We start from the raw sequence: 20,692 nt of genomic DNA, 5'->3' as shown, positions 1-20,692 counted from the left end.
GTATGCTGATGGCCTGATACTCCTTCTTGCACATTTAAAGCCAATATTGACAGGGTTAGAGCCATGGCTTGACACACACACACACATAGACTGAGAGAGAGAGAGAGCTCCAGATGGGTCTGTGGACAGAGATGGTTGCTGCTCTCGGCCAAACACACACAAAAATATGTCTCTCGTATCTTGGCCTCTTCAGTGTCCATGATAGCAACACCCCCTTCCTAATGATTCACACTGTTTTACAACATTTCTGACAGATCATACAGGACTACACCTTTACATTTTGCCCCGGCATTATCAGAGCTTAAATATTTCCCTACAGAACATCTGAGTCCTTCTCTGCTGAGGAGAGAAGAACAGCGTAGCTCAAGATGACATTAGAAGTAACTGTGGGTAGTGTCGCCAGAGAGAATTCCCCTCCTAAAAATAGGAGACCTGTTTTTTCTATGTCGCAATTGTTGATGGCTGTAACGTGAGTGGTTAAGCGTGTGATGCTAAGTTTTCTGAGATCTGGACAGTTTGTTATCACACCATCATACAATATTATGCTAGCGACTGGATTTTGAGGTAACGACATGCATACTGTAACGCTGTATGTGTACTAGCTAGCTCCCATTTATGAGCCATTGCATTCAGTAACCTACCTAAAAAAATCACTTACTTACTGTCAGCTTTCTGCAATAACTTCTTGTATCCATGATAATTAAATCCAAAGTATGATTCAAATTAGAGTTTTTAGAAGTCTAAATAAGTCACTCTGCAGACCTGAACATTTGACTGTAAGAAAAAAAAAAAGTGCTTTCAATTAGTGCTTAAATTGCATGCAGTTTTCTTTATTTCGGTTTGTTTTATAACAATGCATACACACATACATACACCCAATCATATTTTTGCACGAATACTTGCTGTTTGCCAAATGGTACATCCATACTCAGGCTGATCCATTCCAGCTTATCAGTCACTCTCCTCCACTTCTAACTCTTTACATCTTCACAAAAGCAAAGGTAATAATAATAATTCAACATCCCTGGTTACATCTGAGAGTTTTTTGTTTCTTTTTCTTCTAATCATCCTGTCACATTTCCCCTTTCTTGAGTCCTTGAAAATGAATACTTTTACTAACATTGTTCAAAAAAAAGAAAGAATGGAAACCAGTCGAATAAGTGTTGAAATACTAAATTGGTGTCTTTAACTGAATAGGCAGAAAAAAGTAAATGTGTCACTTTGCTTAACAGAAAACAGTTAAAAAAATGGATTAAATTGGAGAGCACAACGTTTTACTGTTAACTTTGGAAAAGTGAACGCGCTGGTTTTCTCTCTGAGTCTCTTCTACTGGATTTAAGACAGTTTGACACAGTAGATTTTCAGCATCATCAGTGATGACAGGATGCCTTCAAAGACACTTGTATAAAATGGATTTCTTTATTTCTTCGCACAGTAAGACTTCATGTCCAACCACAGCTTCTCTTTACATCGCTGTTGATACAACTCCGTCTCCCAGCTCTTGTTTTCTTTGTTCAGTGTTCATGGGTCCAAATTATTCATGCCACTGATGAAACTCTGGGATTTCTACCTGTTACGGTTTCCATGTTTGAAACTTGTCACTGTCATAAACCTTTCTATCTTGATACATCACTTATGGCACTCCTGCTTAAAGCCTACAGAAGTCCCATACATCGGCACGCTGTGGTGATTTATGTAGCAAGAGAAAGTGTTTTTTTTTTTCAACCCATATGGAGAAGGTTTGATCTTTTCATGGCTGCCTAAACAGATAAAAATCAAATTAAATCCCCTTTTTTTTAGCCTATTCTAGCTCATTCATGTTCATCGTTCTCTAGACGTAGAAAGGAAATTTGTGTGTACTGCTATGTGTGACGCTTTGAAAACTTAAAGGATTAGCAAGAAGAAGGGATTGTGAAAGTCACAACCATGTGAAAACAGAGAGAGAGAAAAGGAGTACAAATGTTTCAACATTCAGTTCATTGTCAGTATCAGACAGCCATGACACTGGATCTGTGCCAGAAAATAATAATAAAAAAAAAGAGGTTCTTTTCTGCCAGCATGAATTCAGCCTGAGAACAAAAATGCTGTAGCAATTTTAGCAAGAACGTTGGAAAACAGAGCTGCAGCCTTTGTGAGTCAGGTCTGCATTTTGATTTGTTCGGTGTCAGAAGACAAAAAAAAAAAGAACAAAAAAAAATACGACGGAGCAAAAAAAAGAAGGAAAAATACAGATGAAACAGATGTTTCTCACCATGGCCTCTCTGACTCGAGTCTCACGCCCTTTTATGTCTCTCTCTATCCTGTTTCTTGTCTTTGGCTCCACCCCTTCCTGTCCCGTCCTGTACCTGCCTTGCCCTTCTTGCTCCGATAGAGAGATTCACACATGGAGAACTCTGAGCGTGGGGTATTGTATGTTTATTTATAGACATCAACGCATCCACTCAGTTCCTCACTTTGACTCTCACCTCGCCTCTTTCGGCTTACAGCGGGTTTTCCAAATGCATCTCATGACCGAGGTTACACCTGGAAAATGGATGTGTTTTTTTCCAAAATGGATCTGATTGAAGAGTTTCTGGAAAAACTGATTAATTAGCTACAATATATAGACTGTGCACTCATGGACCAAAGTTTGTGCTGTGCTTTGACGACATGGGAAGAAACTTTTCAAAGAGCAGATAGGCTTAAGAACACATCTTGCCTTAACTTTTAACAATAATAATAATAAGCTGACAGCATGCACATGCACATGCATATTTACAAATCTTAAAACTGTTGAGACGAGCTACAGAATGTGCTAACCTAAGCGACGCTCAAAGATGTTTTGGGAGCAACACATCCTTTTTCTTGAAGAGTGTGAAACTCAAAAATGTTTTAATCTTTGTGGCACACATGTGTAACTTTCTCCCGGCTGTTTTAACACTGTATGAAATTTAAGCTCCTCTCGCTGCCGTTAAACAGCCAGTTCTGTGTCACTAAACGGTTGAAATTTAGGTATTTCTATTCCTTTGAGAAGCCGTTATAGAAGTCCTCATTTATGCACTTGCATCTTGCCTGCGTTACATCATTAGTGTGTCTTTGTTTCCCTTGATGGAAACAAGTTGAGCAAAGTATTCAGTTGTAAATGGGACTTCTTTTAAAATGGCTACATCTGTGTATGAGATGATTAAGGTCATTATTATTGCAAAACAAGTTAACTAATAGGAGATGCTTTTGGTAAACCCTCCTCAGTACATACGGTCATTTATTTCAAGTCATCTGTGCATTTATGTCATTATTGCACACATCATTTGACTTATTTCTTTATTTTTTCTTTTTGTAACAAATGCACGTTTAAAACAAATATCATGATTCCATCACCTCTGATGATTCTCATTGCATCAGAATGCTACCCCTCTATGGTGAGATATGTTTCCACCGTCTGTCTGATACTTTCCCAGTCATTTGCTTTTTGATGCATTGTCAGTAATTACATGTACTGTATGTTACTTGCAAAAATATACCTGCAGTGAACTTCCCAATTGGAAACAGAGAGCTAGAAATTCAGACAAAGAAGCAAAACGATTTAGTGTTTCAGTTTTCTGCTGCTTGTTTTAGTAGGAGCAGGTTGGCATAATTGATTACATCTCACCGTTAAGGCAAACAATCACGGAGGAATTTTCAGAAGCGAGAACTGAGCCAGCCAGCCAGCCAGCCAGCCAGCCGCCTCCAATATTAGAAAAAAATGTTAAATAATTAGTGCAACTTTGTAGGTTAGAAATGATGTGTTTGGCTCTGACAAATAAAACAGAGGTGGGAGATTAAGAGGGAGATATGTGGTAATATATCTCGCCGAAATGAAATGTGACGCTTCACAAATATCTCCACCCACACTGTTCTGGGCTCAAAGACAATCCTCTCTGTGCCTGTCATGGTAGCTATCGCTTTAGAGTCAGTTTCCTTCTAATTAAACCCCAGCCTGCAGTTAAAGCTACATTCACCTCTGTGCTTGAACACTTATTTCTATGAAAGCTCAACTTACATTTGTAATTTAGACATCACAAGTTTTACAGAAAAAAAAAAATCCTTTTGCACTCAAATGTTGCATTTGGTAATTTTGAAAGTTGTTAGAGTATCATCATTCATTCTGCTGAAATGATGTGACAGAAATTTTGAAGGTGATACTGAAGTGATAATTTGAATCGAACAGTCTTGTCACACCAAATGCCCCGAATAGAGCACGATGTCACATATAAAGAAGGACTATATTCCTCCATCCTAACATTAATTAGAGATGAAAGACAGCTAGAAACTGACAACTGTGTGATATTGAACTAGTGTGTTTAAGGGTGTGGAGGTAATTGTACATTAACCTTCGATTCTCACTTTCCCAAAAGTCTTCTATGGTCAAAAACTGAAGTTTTAGATCTGAAACCCAAAGTTTTAGCTATAATTAAAGTTGTTGCAGTACTTGTCCAAAGTTGTTTTACTTCTTTTAACTACCAAGATTTTATGTGAAAAGCTCAGAGGTGCAGTTTCTGATTCTCGCTGTTTTCAAAATGATCTAACTGCAAGATAAGAGGTGACAAAATAATGCTGAGAGGAGGATTGTCGGTGTTGTACACAAAAGATAGGTACCATAATTTGATTTTTGAGTGTTTTTGTGACCAATAATCCCCCACTAGGAGGAAGGAGTTTTGAGAATACACTACGAACCTCTGAGACGGTTGATTCATTTGGAAATTACAGGAATCTCTCCATCTAGAGATTTCAAATGACTCCCAGTCCACTCGAGCCAGTCCTAAAGTCAGGAAATAAACAATCAACCTCCCGCACCGAGACAGTAAAAGGACACGTCCTCTTTTTCAGACAATATACTGCACCCTCAGGGGTTCAGTCTATGACAGGAGAATTGAGGCGATTAGTAACTGATGTCAGCCCAGGGAATGGACTCAGGCTGGATCCATTGCACATGACAGGCTCTTACAAGGCCAAGTGGTCTAAAGTCGGTGTGTGTGTGTGTGTGTGTGTGTGTGTGTATGTGTGTGTGTGTGTGTGTGTGTGTGCCTGCAATGGACTGAGACTCCAAATTGGGGGACATACAATACATACACACATGCAACATTACAGAGTCCTGAGTGCTTCCATGGTGACAGATGCTAAACTTATACTTATTCACAGATAATTTGGTGATGTTAACACAGACACAAACTCACTCACTCCCCCACAGAGCTGGACTTGACCCCCATTCTGCAGATGTGACACATGGTTGAATAATGGACTCTGCTGCTTGCTGAGATAAATGTTTGATGGTCCACTTACAGCACTGTTATAATGGGTGATGGCCAGCCATTTACACACACACACACACACACACACACATATATACACAGATGCACAAATTCTCACATACTGCATGGTCTCACATGTAAACTGGTAGATGAAACAGGAATGCTTCGGAGACTATTCTGTTTTTTTAGAACCATAGCGGGCCTTCATTCCTGTTGGTTATGATAACATTTTAATCTCCAATTTAATTACCGAGACCTGGAAATGCACTGCTAGACACAGCTGCACAATGCAGACTATAAGAGCAAGCAACTCAAGCTGTCAGACAGGTTGTAAACAAATCCACAGTTTAGCCAAAATATAATTATTTGGAAGTAAGAAATTAAGCTGAAAACATCTTAAAATGTGCATTAATCATTTTACTGCTTTGTGAAACTGCCTGTGTTTCACAGCTACAGTAATACTGTAGTAGCTCTTCAGAATCTGGTGGGCATTTACAACAGATAAGTTTCCCTGTTCAAACAACTGGCTATAGACACAATAAACTATGAATTTGTGGATTTGTTTACAGATACTGTGCTAACACTGATGTGATGTTGCTAATGATTATAAAGCAGTTTCTAAAAGTGTTGCATCCTCAGATCCTCTGCAGAGATGTTTGTGAACAAAATCTTGTCATAACCAAAAGGAATGACCAAAAACATTAAGCGTGCTTCCAAACTGGTCCATCTCACACTCGTCTGACAGAACAAATACACTTTTATTTTATTTAATACACAGACTGCTCAACAGCTAGCATTTTACTCGCTTTACATGCACATAACCACGACTCAAATTTTTACATTTCGTCTATTTTCTTCCATTTTTACGTGCATACAGTGATTATGTATTGGGATTTGAGTGCTGCCAAACATGCAGGTGATCTCTACTGTACTGTACCTAAACACATCCTGCATAGACACAGACGAGGAACTAACCCGCTGCTACTGCTGCTGCTCCGCTAACATGCTGCTTTTGCTAAGCAGCCTGTGTGAGCATTGTGTTAGAAGCTCTTTGCTTGCACAAAGTGATGTGCATGCATGAAGGCAATAATAAAAGATAAACATGCTCCTCTTTGGCCATGTGTGCACTTCCACATTGTTTTTTAGTTGTCAAAACTATCCAGCTTGATAAATATAAATCAGGTCAATCACTATTCAGAACATGACCTGCACTATATGGAGTTACTAGCCTGACTGCGGTGATGTAATAATAACTAAACAGATGAGAAATATTGAACACAAACTCTGTGTCTGGACTATCTTCTCGCCACGGACTTTCTAATTTGTTTTGACATTTATTTATAGATTCATAATTAATTTCCTCCAGCATTCATCTGAGAGGGTGTCTGCGTGTGTTCCAGTGTGTCCATATGCATATGGCATGTTGACATCCGTCTTGTCACAGAGCACTTTAATTGGCTAGGTTATAAATAGAAATGAAAATGTATCACTCTAAGGGTGTTTTTTCTTTAATTGTAACCCTTATTAAGAAATTTCTTTCCTGCCGACATCCAGTTTTACTTTCACAGAGTTAGACACATGAAAAAGTTTGACTAACATACTTATAATACTGCCTGTTGGCTGTGTGCCTTGCTAAAGGACACAATGACAATATTTACAGATGGAGGAGAAGGCGGATTTCCCCGTCCTGCCACCCTCAGCTGGCTGCTCTGCTGGTGTTAGCTAGTGTGTGTGTGTGTGTGTGTGTGTTCAAATCCTCACATTTATGCTCCACCCATGATGTCTATTGACTTGGCTGTAATGAGGTGCTAATAAGAAACACCGACAGAACGCAGATATAAACAGTGTCAGTAAAAGGCCTTATGTTCATGTTTTTGTACATATGTGACTGTATACACATGCCAGTCTGCAGGTGTACAGTATGTCAGTATGTAGATGACAGATTGTAGGCATGAATGCATGTGTGTGTGTGTGTGTGTGAGAGAGAGAGAGAGAGAGAGAGAGAGAGAGAGTGTTTTCATGCAATAGGTGAGATATTTTTCATCCAACTCAGCCTTTAGGGAAAAGAAAAGTATTGTAACATGACACACTATTCATATATATATAGGTATGATAAACTATAGCCATCATATCGTTGTTGAAATATGAACGTGTGTGTGACGAGGTGGAGGGTGATACAACCAGCAGAGAGCCATGATAAGCTATACATCATACCTGCATTGAAATATTTGTGTATTTTTTTCCAGCTCATAGTATTCATATAAGCCCACAATGATGATGATGATGATGATGATGATGATGATGAAGTACAGTGTAGAAAGGGGTTGTGTATGTTTGCAGCAGAAACCATTTATACAAAGCCAAGATAAGCTGCAGCCATCGTATCAGGAGTGTGTATGTTTGTGTGTGCAGGTGTGTGTTTATGTATAAAGTAAACACCACCCATACAGAGCTAGAAAAACACTCCAGCTGTTATATGAATACGGAGGTTTGCATCTCCCCCCCCCCCCCCTTTTTTTATGAACCTGTATGCATGTAGCATAAATCCATGAAACAATCTTCTGCAGGAATGTGTAACGGTCGCTATGGCTTCATGAGTCACATTCAGCCGTGTTTTATCTTATTAAAGTTGTACAATTCTTAAGAATGTTATTGTACTGAGACAGATATATCAGTTAGGGGTGTGCCCGAATACAAATACATTATTCGGCAAAGCACAAATAGTGGGTTTTATACGAATATTTGTTTCATACAAATATTTTTTAAATTATTTGTTTTCAGGATATAAAAAAAAAAAACATGTCAACACTTATTCTAGCACTTTAATTTTCTAAAACTAGAGGCGTAATAAAAACAAAAACAGGATTTTTAAGCCTCTTTCCACTTTCGAATACAAATACAAATAATTGAACTGTCTCAACAAATACAGATACAAATACAAATACTGGGCTCTCTGCACATCCCTAATATCAATATTATACATTGGCTCAGTATATCAGGTATATAATATATATATAATCTGATCATTTTCATAGTTTCATGTGTTGCTATATAAATAGATGATCTAAACGCCCAATTTTCAGTGTATTTCCAAAGATTTTTACAGGTGAAATGCAACAAAAATGACGCATAGGAGCATTTTCTAATCTTGCGCCCCTATCAGCAGTAAATGTCAGGACAACTTCATTTGTCTGTGCTTCTCAAAACTGTTACAAATCACTCTTAAAAAAAATGATGATGTGACAACGCTGTGGTTAAGACCTGGTTAGATTTAGGCATAAAAAGTACTTGGTTAGGTTTAGAGAAGGATCATGATTTGGGTTGAAATTGCTACTTCCTGAAAGTTAGGCAACCTTTGTTGTCATGGCTACAATAGTAACCAAAGGGTTATGGTTGGGATGCGATTGTAGTTACAGTTTGTAAAAAGCTGTCTCGACTCATGGTTGGAAACGTGGTCATTTTTGGGTGACTGACAATATGACCCATTGTGTTGTTTTTCTTGGGAGGACTGTTCTCAAACATGCAAGTTTTTTTTCTTCTTTTTTTGGTTAAAAAGATGTAGTTTCTAGTGAAACAAGACGTCGGTGTGGGGCTTTAGACACTGAGAGCAGTTCCTGCAGGACAAAGGAGCCACTACTCACCCACTAGACTCTAATTTCTTTTTGTCAGCATCCTGTAAGAGATAGCACACCATTTTCTGGTCTGCATCACTTTGAGCGGCTATGAAATCCATTCTTCACTAAAAATATCCACAACCCTCACTGGCTAACAATCAATCAATAAATTAATCACTTTTCACTTTTAGCAGAACCCACCTGTAATTATCCCAAAAATGTCCACACACATATACAATAAAACACATTCTCATCTCTCAAACAGTGACAAATACATCACACACACAAACACACACACACACACACACATAGTACCATGCATAACCTGGCGGCGTGTTTTTTCTACACCGTATTAATATTTATGACCAGTTTTAACGGCTGTGGCTTTTACAGCCTGGCTCTCAGCACTCTGCACTTTATTAATATCATAAGGACAATGTCAGCAGAGCCCTTAAAGAGGGTTATGGGTATGATAGAGTGTGTGTGTGTGTGTGTAGGTAGGTTTTTGAGTTAGTTAGGTGTGAATGCTGTGTGAGTTGTGTATGTACGTGAGCGTATACAGGTGTGTTCACTTAGTGTGTAGTGAGGGAATGTGTGCGAGAGATGTGTATGTATGAAAACTATTGGAATGACAGCAGTGTGTATGTGAGTATACGCTTTGTATCTCATTTTCCTTTTTTCTTTGTTTCGCTCCTCTTTTTTTACCTTTTTTCTCACTCATAGATAGATAGATAGATAGACAGATGGATGAATGCAGCCTGGTAGTATTTGTTTGTGTGAGGTCTGCTCTTCTGTAAAAAAGAACGGAAATATTGATCTTTCTCAGTCCTACTTGACTTTCCCCTTGTACTGAAACTCAGTCCAGTGGAGTGTGAGTGTGTGTGTGTGTGTGTGTGTGTGTGTGTGTGTGTTGCAGTGTCCTCAGATTTTATGAGATCCTAATCTCTGGCCTCTCACCAGATGAAGGGTGCATGCCAGGGGGGGGGAAAGTTGCCAACAAACCATTACAGAGATACCGCAGGGAGTCCAGTATCACACACAGATACACAAACACAAGCACACACACACACACATATATGGATGAATGAGATATTGGTCAAGTGGAATGCAGAAGTATAGATCTGTGGCTGCGCTATCAGGTAAAGGACAGAAGGACAGAAACTTTTGGGTAAACACTTCTTCCAAAATCTCTCTCTCTCTTTTTTTTTTTGCTACCGCTTTGCAACTTATTCAGTTTCAGATGTTTGAACAAATATATTTAATTGTACAGTTAACAGTCAAAAGTTTGGACACACTTTCTCATTCAAGGGAACAGGAAGTTGTGTCCAACATTTTGACTGGTACTGTACGTACGTCTAAAAATATCATGGTAATAATAAGTGCTGCATTCCTGTGAATGATCCCTTCATTCCAATCCAATACAGTGCAAAACTATCTCAGCCTTGAAACCCTTAAAACAACAACAACTCATCATCAAACTAAAAGAATCATCCCTGCTTCCATTTGTCCCTCCGCCAAACCTCCATCTTCTATCTTTTTGCTCTTTTCTCATTCCATATCTATCTACTGACCAGCCTGTTGGTGATGGAGGCATCCGATGTGCACCGTTTTTTGTTTTTTTTTAATTATTCTTTATTTTTGCTTTGTTCCTCACAGACTTTTGTCTGTTTTGTATGATAGCAAAACACCTAAAGCTTAAACAAGAACACCTAGCTTTGGGAGACTGGCCTGTTGGTTATCTGTGAAGTGATGAGACCATAGACAGTGAAACATCCATAACCCTGGTAGATCAATGGCTCTAGTGCCCCATGCAAGTTTAGCATACTCTGCATTAATCAAGGGTAGTAGGCCATGAACTATTATGGGACCACATTTGATGCAGAAAAAACACATCTGACAGCAAATTTAGGATGCATATGTACTGTTAAATATGACATAGCCTTCCCTTTTACAACTACCATGGAGTACTTTACACTTCCCAAAAATGAATGTGGTTGTTTTTGGACCTACGTCAGGTAAGAAACCACATATTCATCCTACATACAGACGTTTCCCAACACTAAACATGGCTACCTAGGCTATATTTGGTAAATTATTTTTGCAAAATTTAAATATCTGCAAACCATACTTGTTAAAAATGATTTTTTCTCATTTTAAATGTTACAAATAATACTACTGTCACCTGCTATTACTCAACATAATGTATGCTAAAGCATCAGCATGGAACATGATAATGAATGATGCATGAATTTGATGTCTATGTTTTCACCTCTTAATGGTGAAGTTAACAAACTGGCCAATCTCCTATGAAGAAAAGGGCAATTTTTTGGGTGAGTGAAGTGATCATTTCACAAGCCATAGAGCTCCTTATTACCTCTAATTAATTTGATTGACTACTGACCACTTCACAGCTGATTTATAGTGGGGTATTTCAGCTAAATATCGTCTGAAAAGACTGTAAAAATCCTCCCAAGATGGTCTGTTAAACCTCCAAAGGACCAATCTTGTAAAGATAAAGTGGACCAAATACAGACAAACATATCGACCAGATCAGATAGACAGACGGTAGAGAAAACACAGCCTTCAGACAGACGACTAGATAGATGTACTGTCAGATTGACAGGCAACCGCTCATCGTCTGTGAAGGCATTATGAAACAAATCCAGAGAGACAAAGTTTTTATGAGGACACAAAAAACAGACGTAGCAGTTAGATGGACAGGTTGTACAGGTGGATAAGAAGAACAAAACATGTTTAAAAAAGTTTAAAATGTCAACGAGTCAAAAATAATTTTTTCATTCAAACCATGAACTAATCCAATGTGTTTGTCCTTCTTCTGGGTTTTGCTCTGTTGTCATCATCGGCCTCACCTCACCATGCTTCAGAAGACATGCTTATTCCTACTCTTATTACCTGTAAGTAGAGATTTCACATCAGGAATAACTCCTTTCTCAGCCCATTTGACTACTTTTTTGGATTTTTGTTAAAAATTTTGTCTTGCATCCTGTTTTGACTTGTATCATATTTAACCCCATGCTGAATTGGAAGACATACAGTACAGTATTTGAATCTCAAAAATATTGAAAACCAAAGACATCCTGACAACATGCTGAAAAAAAAAACATCCATCTGACCATAGCAGAGTCCGCATTTTTTTTTTTCCTGTTTGTTTGATTTACCAGCCAGCTAGATATTTACACTGCATGTTGAAAGGTCTGCAGGATTACTTGCCAACGACAAACTTTGACTTGATGCTTAGCAGACAAACACAGCAAACCCGCAGGCACAATATGCCATTTGGCAGGTGGCACTAAAACATGACTCTAAAGGAATGCAAATGCCGACTTAGCTTGCCAACAAAATGCAATAACAGTCGAGCGGTACAACACGTCTCACACTGTACTGTAAAACCGGAAACATAAACACTATCAGCGGCTTATAAAAACCTATTTATTTGCTAAAACTTGTCTTTTTTTGATGGACACCATTTAGCCAAAACTTGACTTAACTAGACACAACATTCCCTGAATATTCCCTGAATAATTCCTTCAAATTATTAGTTCCTAACAGTATTTTTAAGGAAGGAAACAGTGTCACTTAAACTTCCTGTGCTGGCCTTTTTTCAATATAGTGCTTTGAAACATGTAATGTAAGAGCGACACTGTATATTATCACATATTCACCTTTTAGCAAAACACTTATCGGTGAGTGCATATAATATATTGGCTGGCTGGAACAGCCTTAATTTGGTGGTGAAGGGAAATTTTCAGTTGGACTTCATCTGCATTGTTTGCACGGTCCGTCTCTTAAAGTGTCTCACCCTAAAAGGTCAATGTAATTCACTGTTATCTTCTCCACCAAGTGGCCATTTCCCGCTTATTAGCCAATTCTAATGAGGTGCTATTATAACTGTCTGTTCATACATGCACAAGCACGTAGAGGCACACACAATCCCAAATGTACACACACACACACACCAGCATATATACCTGCACAAACACATACACTCATTTGCCCCGAGCTCCCTTACAAATCCCTGCAGAGAATTTTTCTGAAAATCCCTGCTTCTCCAGCTGTCTTCAAAGCATCTCAAAAATTTTCCTCTAAATCTGCAGCACAGTCCTAACTGAGCGGAACAGTCATCGCATTGCCAAAACTTCTTCTTGAAACAGCCACCCTGCGGCTGTTTGACCCATCCAGGAATTACTTCTTCACACTGAGAAATGTACACAATTAGGAAGACGGCAGCCATCACATTGTGTTTTTGCTGCTTTTTTCCTCACGCGTGCAGTACAGTAGTGTTTCATTTGTTTTCATCAGAGAAAAATTAATACACAGTGTCATTTTGACTCTCCTAGCAACGTGCCTATCACACATACACACTAACACTATAATCTATATAGTCCAAATCATGCACACATACACAAATACACACATACCCCACATAATGTACCGAAGTACCACACTGCACTGTATATATAGATGAGCAATGTTTAAAGTCATTTGCATAACACACACAAACACAGCAGTAAAATGCATGGACACCCAAATGCATACAATCCTTTATTTACTGTACATGTAATATTTAAAGAAATTAGTCCCTCATAGAGCCCTGACCAGTATATTGTCATGGCTGTAATTGGCTGATGCAGTATTATTGGGAAGTAGATTTTTCCACTGATTCTATATAGATTCCAAGGATACTTATGAAAAATGTTTATGCTATGGATTCGTATTAGAAAATGAATATTGACTAATATAATTTGAGGGTTTTTTTGTTGTTTTTTGGCATCTGGCAAATGTTGTTTAAAACAGGAAATATGAGAAGAAAGAGGGGTATGACATGCCACAAAGGTCTGCAGCTGGAATCAAACTGCAGCTTTTATTCTTATTTTTTTTCCCCTTTCAAATATAAATATTAGTATTGGCCAAGCAGCATCATAATAAATGAGTTCTGTCTGATAGAAAAATAAAGCACACATACACAATTAGACATAAAGTAGCAGATACACGAGCATATGTGTACAAGCACACACACACACACTTACACATATACATACACACATGCAGCTATAGCCCAAGGATGTTTACTGTTAGATGAGAGAGGGATTAAAAGATGTGTTAGACTCCTGCAGTCCTGCAGTGTGTGTGTGTGTGTATTTGTACTCTCTCTCTCTCTCTCTCTCTCTCTCTCTCTCTCTCTCTCTCTCTCTCTCTCTCTCTCTCTCTCTCTCTCTCTCTCTCTCTCTCTCTCTCTATTTCCAACCCCTATTTCTCTCTTCACCTCTCTGTGTATCCCTCAATCTTTTCCTCCCTGGCTGGGTCTGCCTCTAAATCCTGTGATACGCAGATGAAAGTTTGTTTGGGCTTTGCCTGCAGCCTCCTCTAGAGCTACCGCTGTCATCCTGGAGTGACTGACTGTCTGTCTGACTGCAGCAGCAGCAGCGACTAGGGATGGCTTCGGGATATTTGAGCTATCTAGCTGCCAACCGACTGACTGAGGCCATTCTAGCCATAATACAGGAGTTCTGTCAATCCCTTGACAAGTGAAACAAATGTCGTTTCCCCTTGTTTGATTGGATGCCGTAAGGTTTACCCTGTTGACTCTTTCTAGACTTGTACTGCAATAAATGCAATTCCCTCCGCGTGCATCACTTTCTAGAAAAAGAACAATGTTGGAAACCTTTAAATGGTTGTCAAATGGTCGTTTGTAGCTTGTATTGTGGATATTTGTAGCTACAAATGTGTTTGGATAATTATTGGCACACATCTATTCTATAACACTAGTCTTTGGTTGACACTGGCTGCATCCTTGGACTTGATAGAAATACTGTATAACATCAAATTTATTAATTGAGTGAATTATATTTTCATTTTTTAATAGATTACTTAGTATTTAGACACAATTATAGCAAACACTGGACCATTGAGCTCTTTACAGATGTTTAATGATAGCAATTGTCAAATGTAGACAATGCAATAAAAGGTAATACAAACTTATTTATTGCTACCAAAAGAAACAACAGTAAATGAAACAGTCTACTTTAAAATGGAAAACAATAAGTCCACAATGTGGCTTTCTTAGAAATACTGATACAGCTGTTGGGAACATTAATAATTAAAAGGATCGGATATGCAAAGTTCTTATGCCGTCACTAAACCCTTATGTTAGCACCTGATTGGTGCACCAACATTCATGAGCTAAAATTTGCATCTGAGATTAGTCATGTTTTTAAAAATAATCTATGTTGACTCACAGTTGGAAACAGGTAAACAAACAGTGGTCTCCAGTAATAAAGTGATATTTTTTGGTGACCAATCCATCCACCTCGTCTTCCTCCTGCACAGACTTTGACGCTCTATAGTTACTTCATCTGATTTCTCCATTGGTCCCGTCATAATGACTATGCATGGGCGCAAGAGGTCTTTCCCACTTGAATGAAAACCTATGCCTTTTGGGACACTTCCTGGAACAATTCTGTTGTTTTTCTTGGTAGGACAGTCTCTCCGGATTGCTTTTTCGTAGGATGTTTTGTATTCCAAATACATACGGGGAGCGAGGACAGCTGTATTTCTATTATTTATATTCATTATTTATATTCTAACAGGGGGAGAGAGGAGAGCTGTATTTATATTATTCTGAAACCAGCAACTCACCATGCAGTGACAGCATTTAGGTAAATGAATGTCTATAAATCTATTTGGAAAGCATTACATTGTTTTTCATAAAAACCATTCTAGCCCATGAATGGTGCCACTTCCATGAAATATGATACCGTTCCCTAGCGGTCTAACTTATCCTGAAAAGCACAATATATGACATGTCCAACTAAGATATGTAATGACTATGTCATGAGCTTGTAAAAACAGGAAAATTAGATGGATTTTAAAGGGGTAAACAGAGAACTTTTGAGTTTTTAGGCAACATTAAATGATGACCTTCATCAAATATTGACAAATTAAAGAACTCCAACTTAAATATTCAGTCGCACACATTTAAAACACATTATGATACTTTTTAAAGGGAGGTAGCTTAATGTGAAACTTGAATGAAAGCACATAAATTCAGAAAACGGCATCATGCACATTTTAAAGAATTTGAATGATGAACTTAAGTAATTCGTTTTCACTAAATGGATATCCAGCATTTGGAAAATGAACCCTTCAAGTGCTCATGACACCTAATATATCAAATGAGCAACAATTAAAAAGCAGTTTCTTCTTTTTTTTTGCTTGAGTTCACTGAAAGTACTGCCGCTTCGCCTCGCTTCATTTCATCTCATTCTTGTGTCTCTCAGTAATAACGCCTCCTCTCAAACCCATCAAGGGGGAGCGCTCAGCTCAGCCCCCACCCTAAAAAAAAAACCACAACGGATCCACCGCGCATCCACGCATCGCTCATTATCGACACATCAAACGAACTGCAATTAACATCGCCGGGGGCACAAAGTAGTGCGTGATTCTCGCCGCGGTCGGCACCCAGCGGGGTAACCTTAGTGCTTAATGAACTGCCGCTGTGACATTCATTAAAGAAGGATTATGTCGTGCTCATTGCCACTTACAATATGCAAGGAATTTGTCATTTAAACGAGTCCATTAACGGAATGAATGTGTGATAGGTAGAGGTGTGGAGAAGGGAGGGAGGGAGAGGAGAATGAAAGGGCTCTTCTCCTCTCACAACTCTCAAGTTTCTGTCTGTTGCTTTTTTCTCTGATACCCACGTCTTTGTATTGTCTCCGCTTTTAGCCTGTTTCTTCCCTCCATTCTCTCCTCTCACCCATTTCTCTGTAGCCCTCATCTCCATCCCTTCATCTTTTCCATTTGGCTTTCCTTTTCTTTGCTCACCTCCTCCTCTTCCTCCTCCTCGCCTCCTGCCCACTTTCTGTCAACGTGCCGTCAAATAGCCAGGAATAGGCCACTCTAAGCTCCAATCACACACACAGGAGGTTTTGAGGCTCCGTCTCCATTGCCAGGCCCTTCCTCCTTTTCTGTCTTGCACTTTCCTTCCTCTCTTCCTCTGTTATTCCCCCGCTTCCTTTTTTGTCCCTTCATTTTCTTGTTTATTCTTAAACTGTTTCATTTATTTCCCTGCTTTCTCTTCTCTGTTTTTTTTTTCATTACTTCGTCTCTCGGCTGAATCGCTTAAGTATCCGAGGGAAAGTACGGCTCATCATCATCTGATCCCACACACACACGCACACTCGTATACTCTAATATACAATGATACAGCTTTAATTTCATATCTCTGCATATATCTTTCAGTCACACGCGCACGTTATCGCCAGTGAAACGATAGAGATGAAAAGAGATGTTGCCTCCACATCTGACCTCTCGCTTATTGCTTTCTGACCCATAGAGGGCTTTACAAATGCAATTGTACACACACACAAACACACAGACACATGCACAAGCACATTCACAAACACAGACACACAAAGATTGTAGATAAAAATGTGCACAGCAAGTGCAGATTATTATATGCCCTCATATTACACTACTGTGTACGCAGACAAACAGAAGCACACGCACGTACAGGTACCACACAAACACATGCTTGAACACACAAATACGTGTGCCAGTCATGTCTCCGTAGGAATTCTGTTCATATCGGATGATTCTGCAGCACATGATTTACATATGACGCTAATGTTAAGTGCCGCTGCAGCAAGTAGTCTTCCTTTTTATGCAGTGAAATAAAAGCTAAGGATTAGACGGTTGGGGTGGATGATCAATGTTTGAATGATTGAATGTTCCCTTTTTTAACTATGAAGGTCACCATTCCCTAACTTAAAGCAAGGCTTTTAGTTGCTTACGTTTAACCAAACCACTATACTGTAGTTGCCACAGTTTAATGTAGAAATGTGTAAAACATTGAATAAATAAGACGTAAGTGTTGCCAGTCCAGGCGTTTCTTTGTTTTTTACATCTTTTCTGAGATTCACCTTAAAGCGAGAACAGTTACAATTATCATTTGTGTGTTTAGGCCTCATTAGTTTTGGTTTTATTCTTTTCACAAATTCTCTGAGGTGTTAACACTGCAAGAGACCCCTGTTCACTGTACACTGAGAGATCAGTGTCCACTGGCAGCAGAAAACATAAGTTTCTGGTGTGTGGTGGAATAAAATCTAGATGAAGAACTTTTTAAACAGATTAGATCAGTTCGTTTTTTTACTATTCATTGTTTAAAAGCTGTACAATTGAAAATAATGATCTTTTGTGTGTGTTTATAGTTCAGAAGTACAGATGTGAACTTTCTCTTAAGTTATGTAAGAGTCATGTAACCAGAAACTTCAATAATATTTATCAGTGAGCTTATTTTTTTTTAGCTTAAGAGCTTAAGTAGATATTCATTTTGCTTTTCTCTATCATGACTCATCCCATAAGAAGTTCATGAAAGGGCACAAAGACAACTTGATTAGTCATTATAGAGAAGATATGGTTAATGCTCTAAAAGGAAAATAATATTTGCATTCCTCTAATTTGGCTTTTGAAATGACTGTGCAGGAAGGATCAGTTTTTCAGAGACACATAAACAGGCGTATTAGGCGGCTTCGTGATAGGTCACCGAGAAACACGCCCACTCACTGGCCAGTGTGCACAAACACAGCCAAATACAACAGACACGTGTACACTCACACACACACACACATACACACACACGTGAAAGCACAGAACGCCCAGCACATGCAGTACTCACAAAGCCTCCAAGAAGATCAAGTGTTTGCTCACAGAAACAAGTACACAAATACACTTCTCTGCATTACACACACACAAACACACAAACACAAACACGGCCCACTGTATGCCATTCGTGACTAGATGTCAGACACTTTAGATAAGTTGAAGAATGTGTTGGTGGATTCTGGGGGAGGTTTTTTGTTGACTTTATCTTTTTGCGGAGTGAGATGATTTTTTAAATGACTCAACTGGAGATAAATTTGCTCTTAAAAAATTATGCGTTACTGATCCATATATCAGAAATGGTCTCTGTCGTTCATTTGTAAAGCACAGCAGGCGCTGGTGCGAACAAACCGCTTGTACACACTGTGAGAAAGTTGGTTAATGGGTCACTCTGTTCTGACAGCTTGTGGGCAGTACAGTGTAGTGTTTTGCTGCTTAAGACTTTTGAAAAAGGCACATCGTTTTCTGAGAAGTGAATAAAGTGCAAGTGCCGACTGAAAAATAAGCAAACCTAAAAATAAAAAAACAGTGAAATCAGAGCTTATCTTCAACCTCAACCATGAATACAACTACAACACCTTTTTGAGATGTTTATTTAGTAGAGTTGAGCTTCAAAGCCCCTACACACCTGTAGCTCATCCACACAGGTGTTTTCCCTTATGTTGCCTGATCAGACCTTTTCTCAGATCCTGTTACTTTTGCACCTGTTGGACGGGACAACTGTTATTAACATAACTAATTGCCAGCATAACTCCACCCACCTTCAACCTGAGCAAAGGTCTAATCAGCCGGAGTAACTGAAAACACCTGTGTATGTGTATGTGTGTGGGGCGGCTTTGGTTTACACACAAATGAGAAAGGTTATGAATGGCTTACTGTAGATAAGCTAAACATAACATACTGTAACATAGAGAGTTAAACAAGTACTGGATGTATTACATACATAACGGCAGATAAGGTACATGAATGATAACATTACATTACTGCCTACACAGTATGGTTTACATACCTCCACATGCATTTGTGCTGTATGGCATGCAGCAGCTTGTAGATATGGATGACAAACCTGTTGTTATGGCTCAAGAGTTACCATGAGATGGTAACTCTGTCCCTATGTGACATTTGCAATAGAAATGCATCACAAATCACCGGTCAATGAGTTATTCATCATTGAGCCTCAGTCAAAATTCAATAATACCAGCAGCTAGAAAACAGACCCATGTCCTTTGTCTTTTTTTCTCTGTCTTGCAATGCAGCATGCTGGCTAGCCAGTCAAGGATCAATCTGCAACAAATGTTTCAGTTTTGAAATTTAAGTGAAATGAAATGCCCACTCAGTGCTTTGACTTGCAGTTTGCTGTTAATTTCAGCCACATGTCTTCACTTATCTGTTGACATTGTGTCAGGTAGTTTTGGTACTCATTATAGGAATACACCAAGTTCAAGAGACCGATCCACAAGTCAACCTACAAGTTAGTAACTGGTCAAGTCACCCAATAAAGCCTCAGTGGAAATTTGGTCCTGATGGTCTATGGAAACTGTTATTATATATATTAATATTTACTAGTCATTTAAAATTATATGTTTTGGAAGCTTCATTGCCTGCCCTCTTGCTTCCTTTCAGTCCTCCAATAGATTTGAAACAACCTGCTGTTTAAATATACAGTATGTTAAATGTTTAAATTGCTCCTCAGGCAGGATATTAACTATAGTGAGCTGCAGTTAGACTTCGGTGTAGTGGGTAACCATAATAATCAGAGAACAACTATTTAGAGCTGTTTTAAAAGCAAAGAAAGTTACTGTGCTTACTGGCTCTCTTTGGATTTCACTGTAACCCCACATGAACCCAAAGCTTTTAGGGCATAATGTTATTCAAGTTTACATCATACTTTGCAATCTGCTGGATTACAAGTGGATCAAGATGTATTTCTGTTAGCTTCAGTGGGAAAATACAGGTCAAAAATAAAAGGAAAATGCTTGATAGAAAAGAATTCATGTTATTCCCTTGATCTGCGAGGTCTCAGTCAATATTTATGAACATGGGCAACTTGTTCCCAAACCAAGAAGCCAGAAAAAATATTTGGTTTCAACACAACCAATGCCATACTCGCTGTTCTTTGTTATTTTTATT

At 38.7% G+C, this 20,692-nt stretch overlaps 1 protein-coding gene across 1 annotated transcript in view; it reads left to right on the top strand.

Moving 5' to 3' along the window:
- Positions 1-20,692, top strand: part of ptprt (protein tyrosine phosphatase receptor type T) — a 289,634-nt gene that overhangs the window by 184,094 nt on the left and 84,848 nt on the right. The window contains exon 17 of the mRNA XM_042406727.1: positions 11,767-11,796. Within this exon, the coding sequence (XP_042262661.1) occupies positions 11,767-11,796 (30 nt within the window). The remainder of the gene's footprint in view (positions 1-11,766; positions 11,797-20,692) is intronic.

This window comes from Thunnus maccoyii, chromosome 3, assembly GCF_910596095.1.
Source record: "Thunnus maccoyii chromosome 3, fThuMac1.1, whole genome shotgun sequence".
NCBI lineage: Eukaryota > Metazoa > Chordata > Actinopteri > Scombriformes > Scombridae > Thunnus > Thunnus maccoyii.
This window is presented reverse-complemented; position numbering and strand designations above follow the sequence as displayed.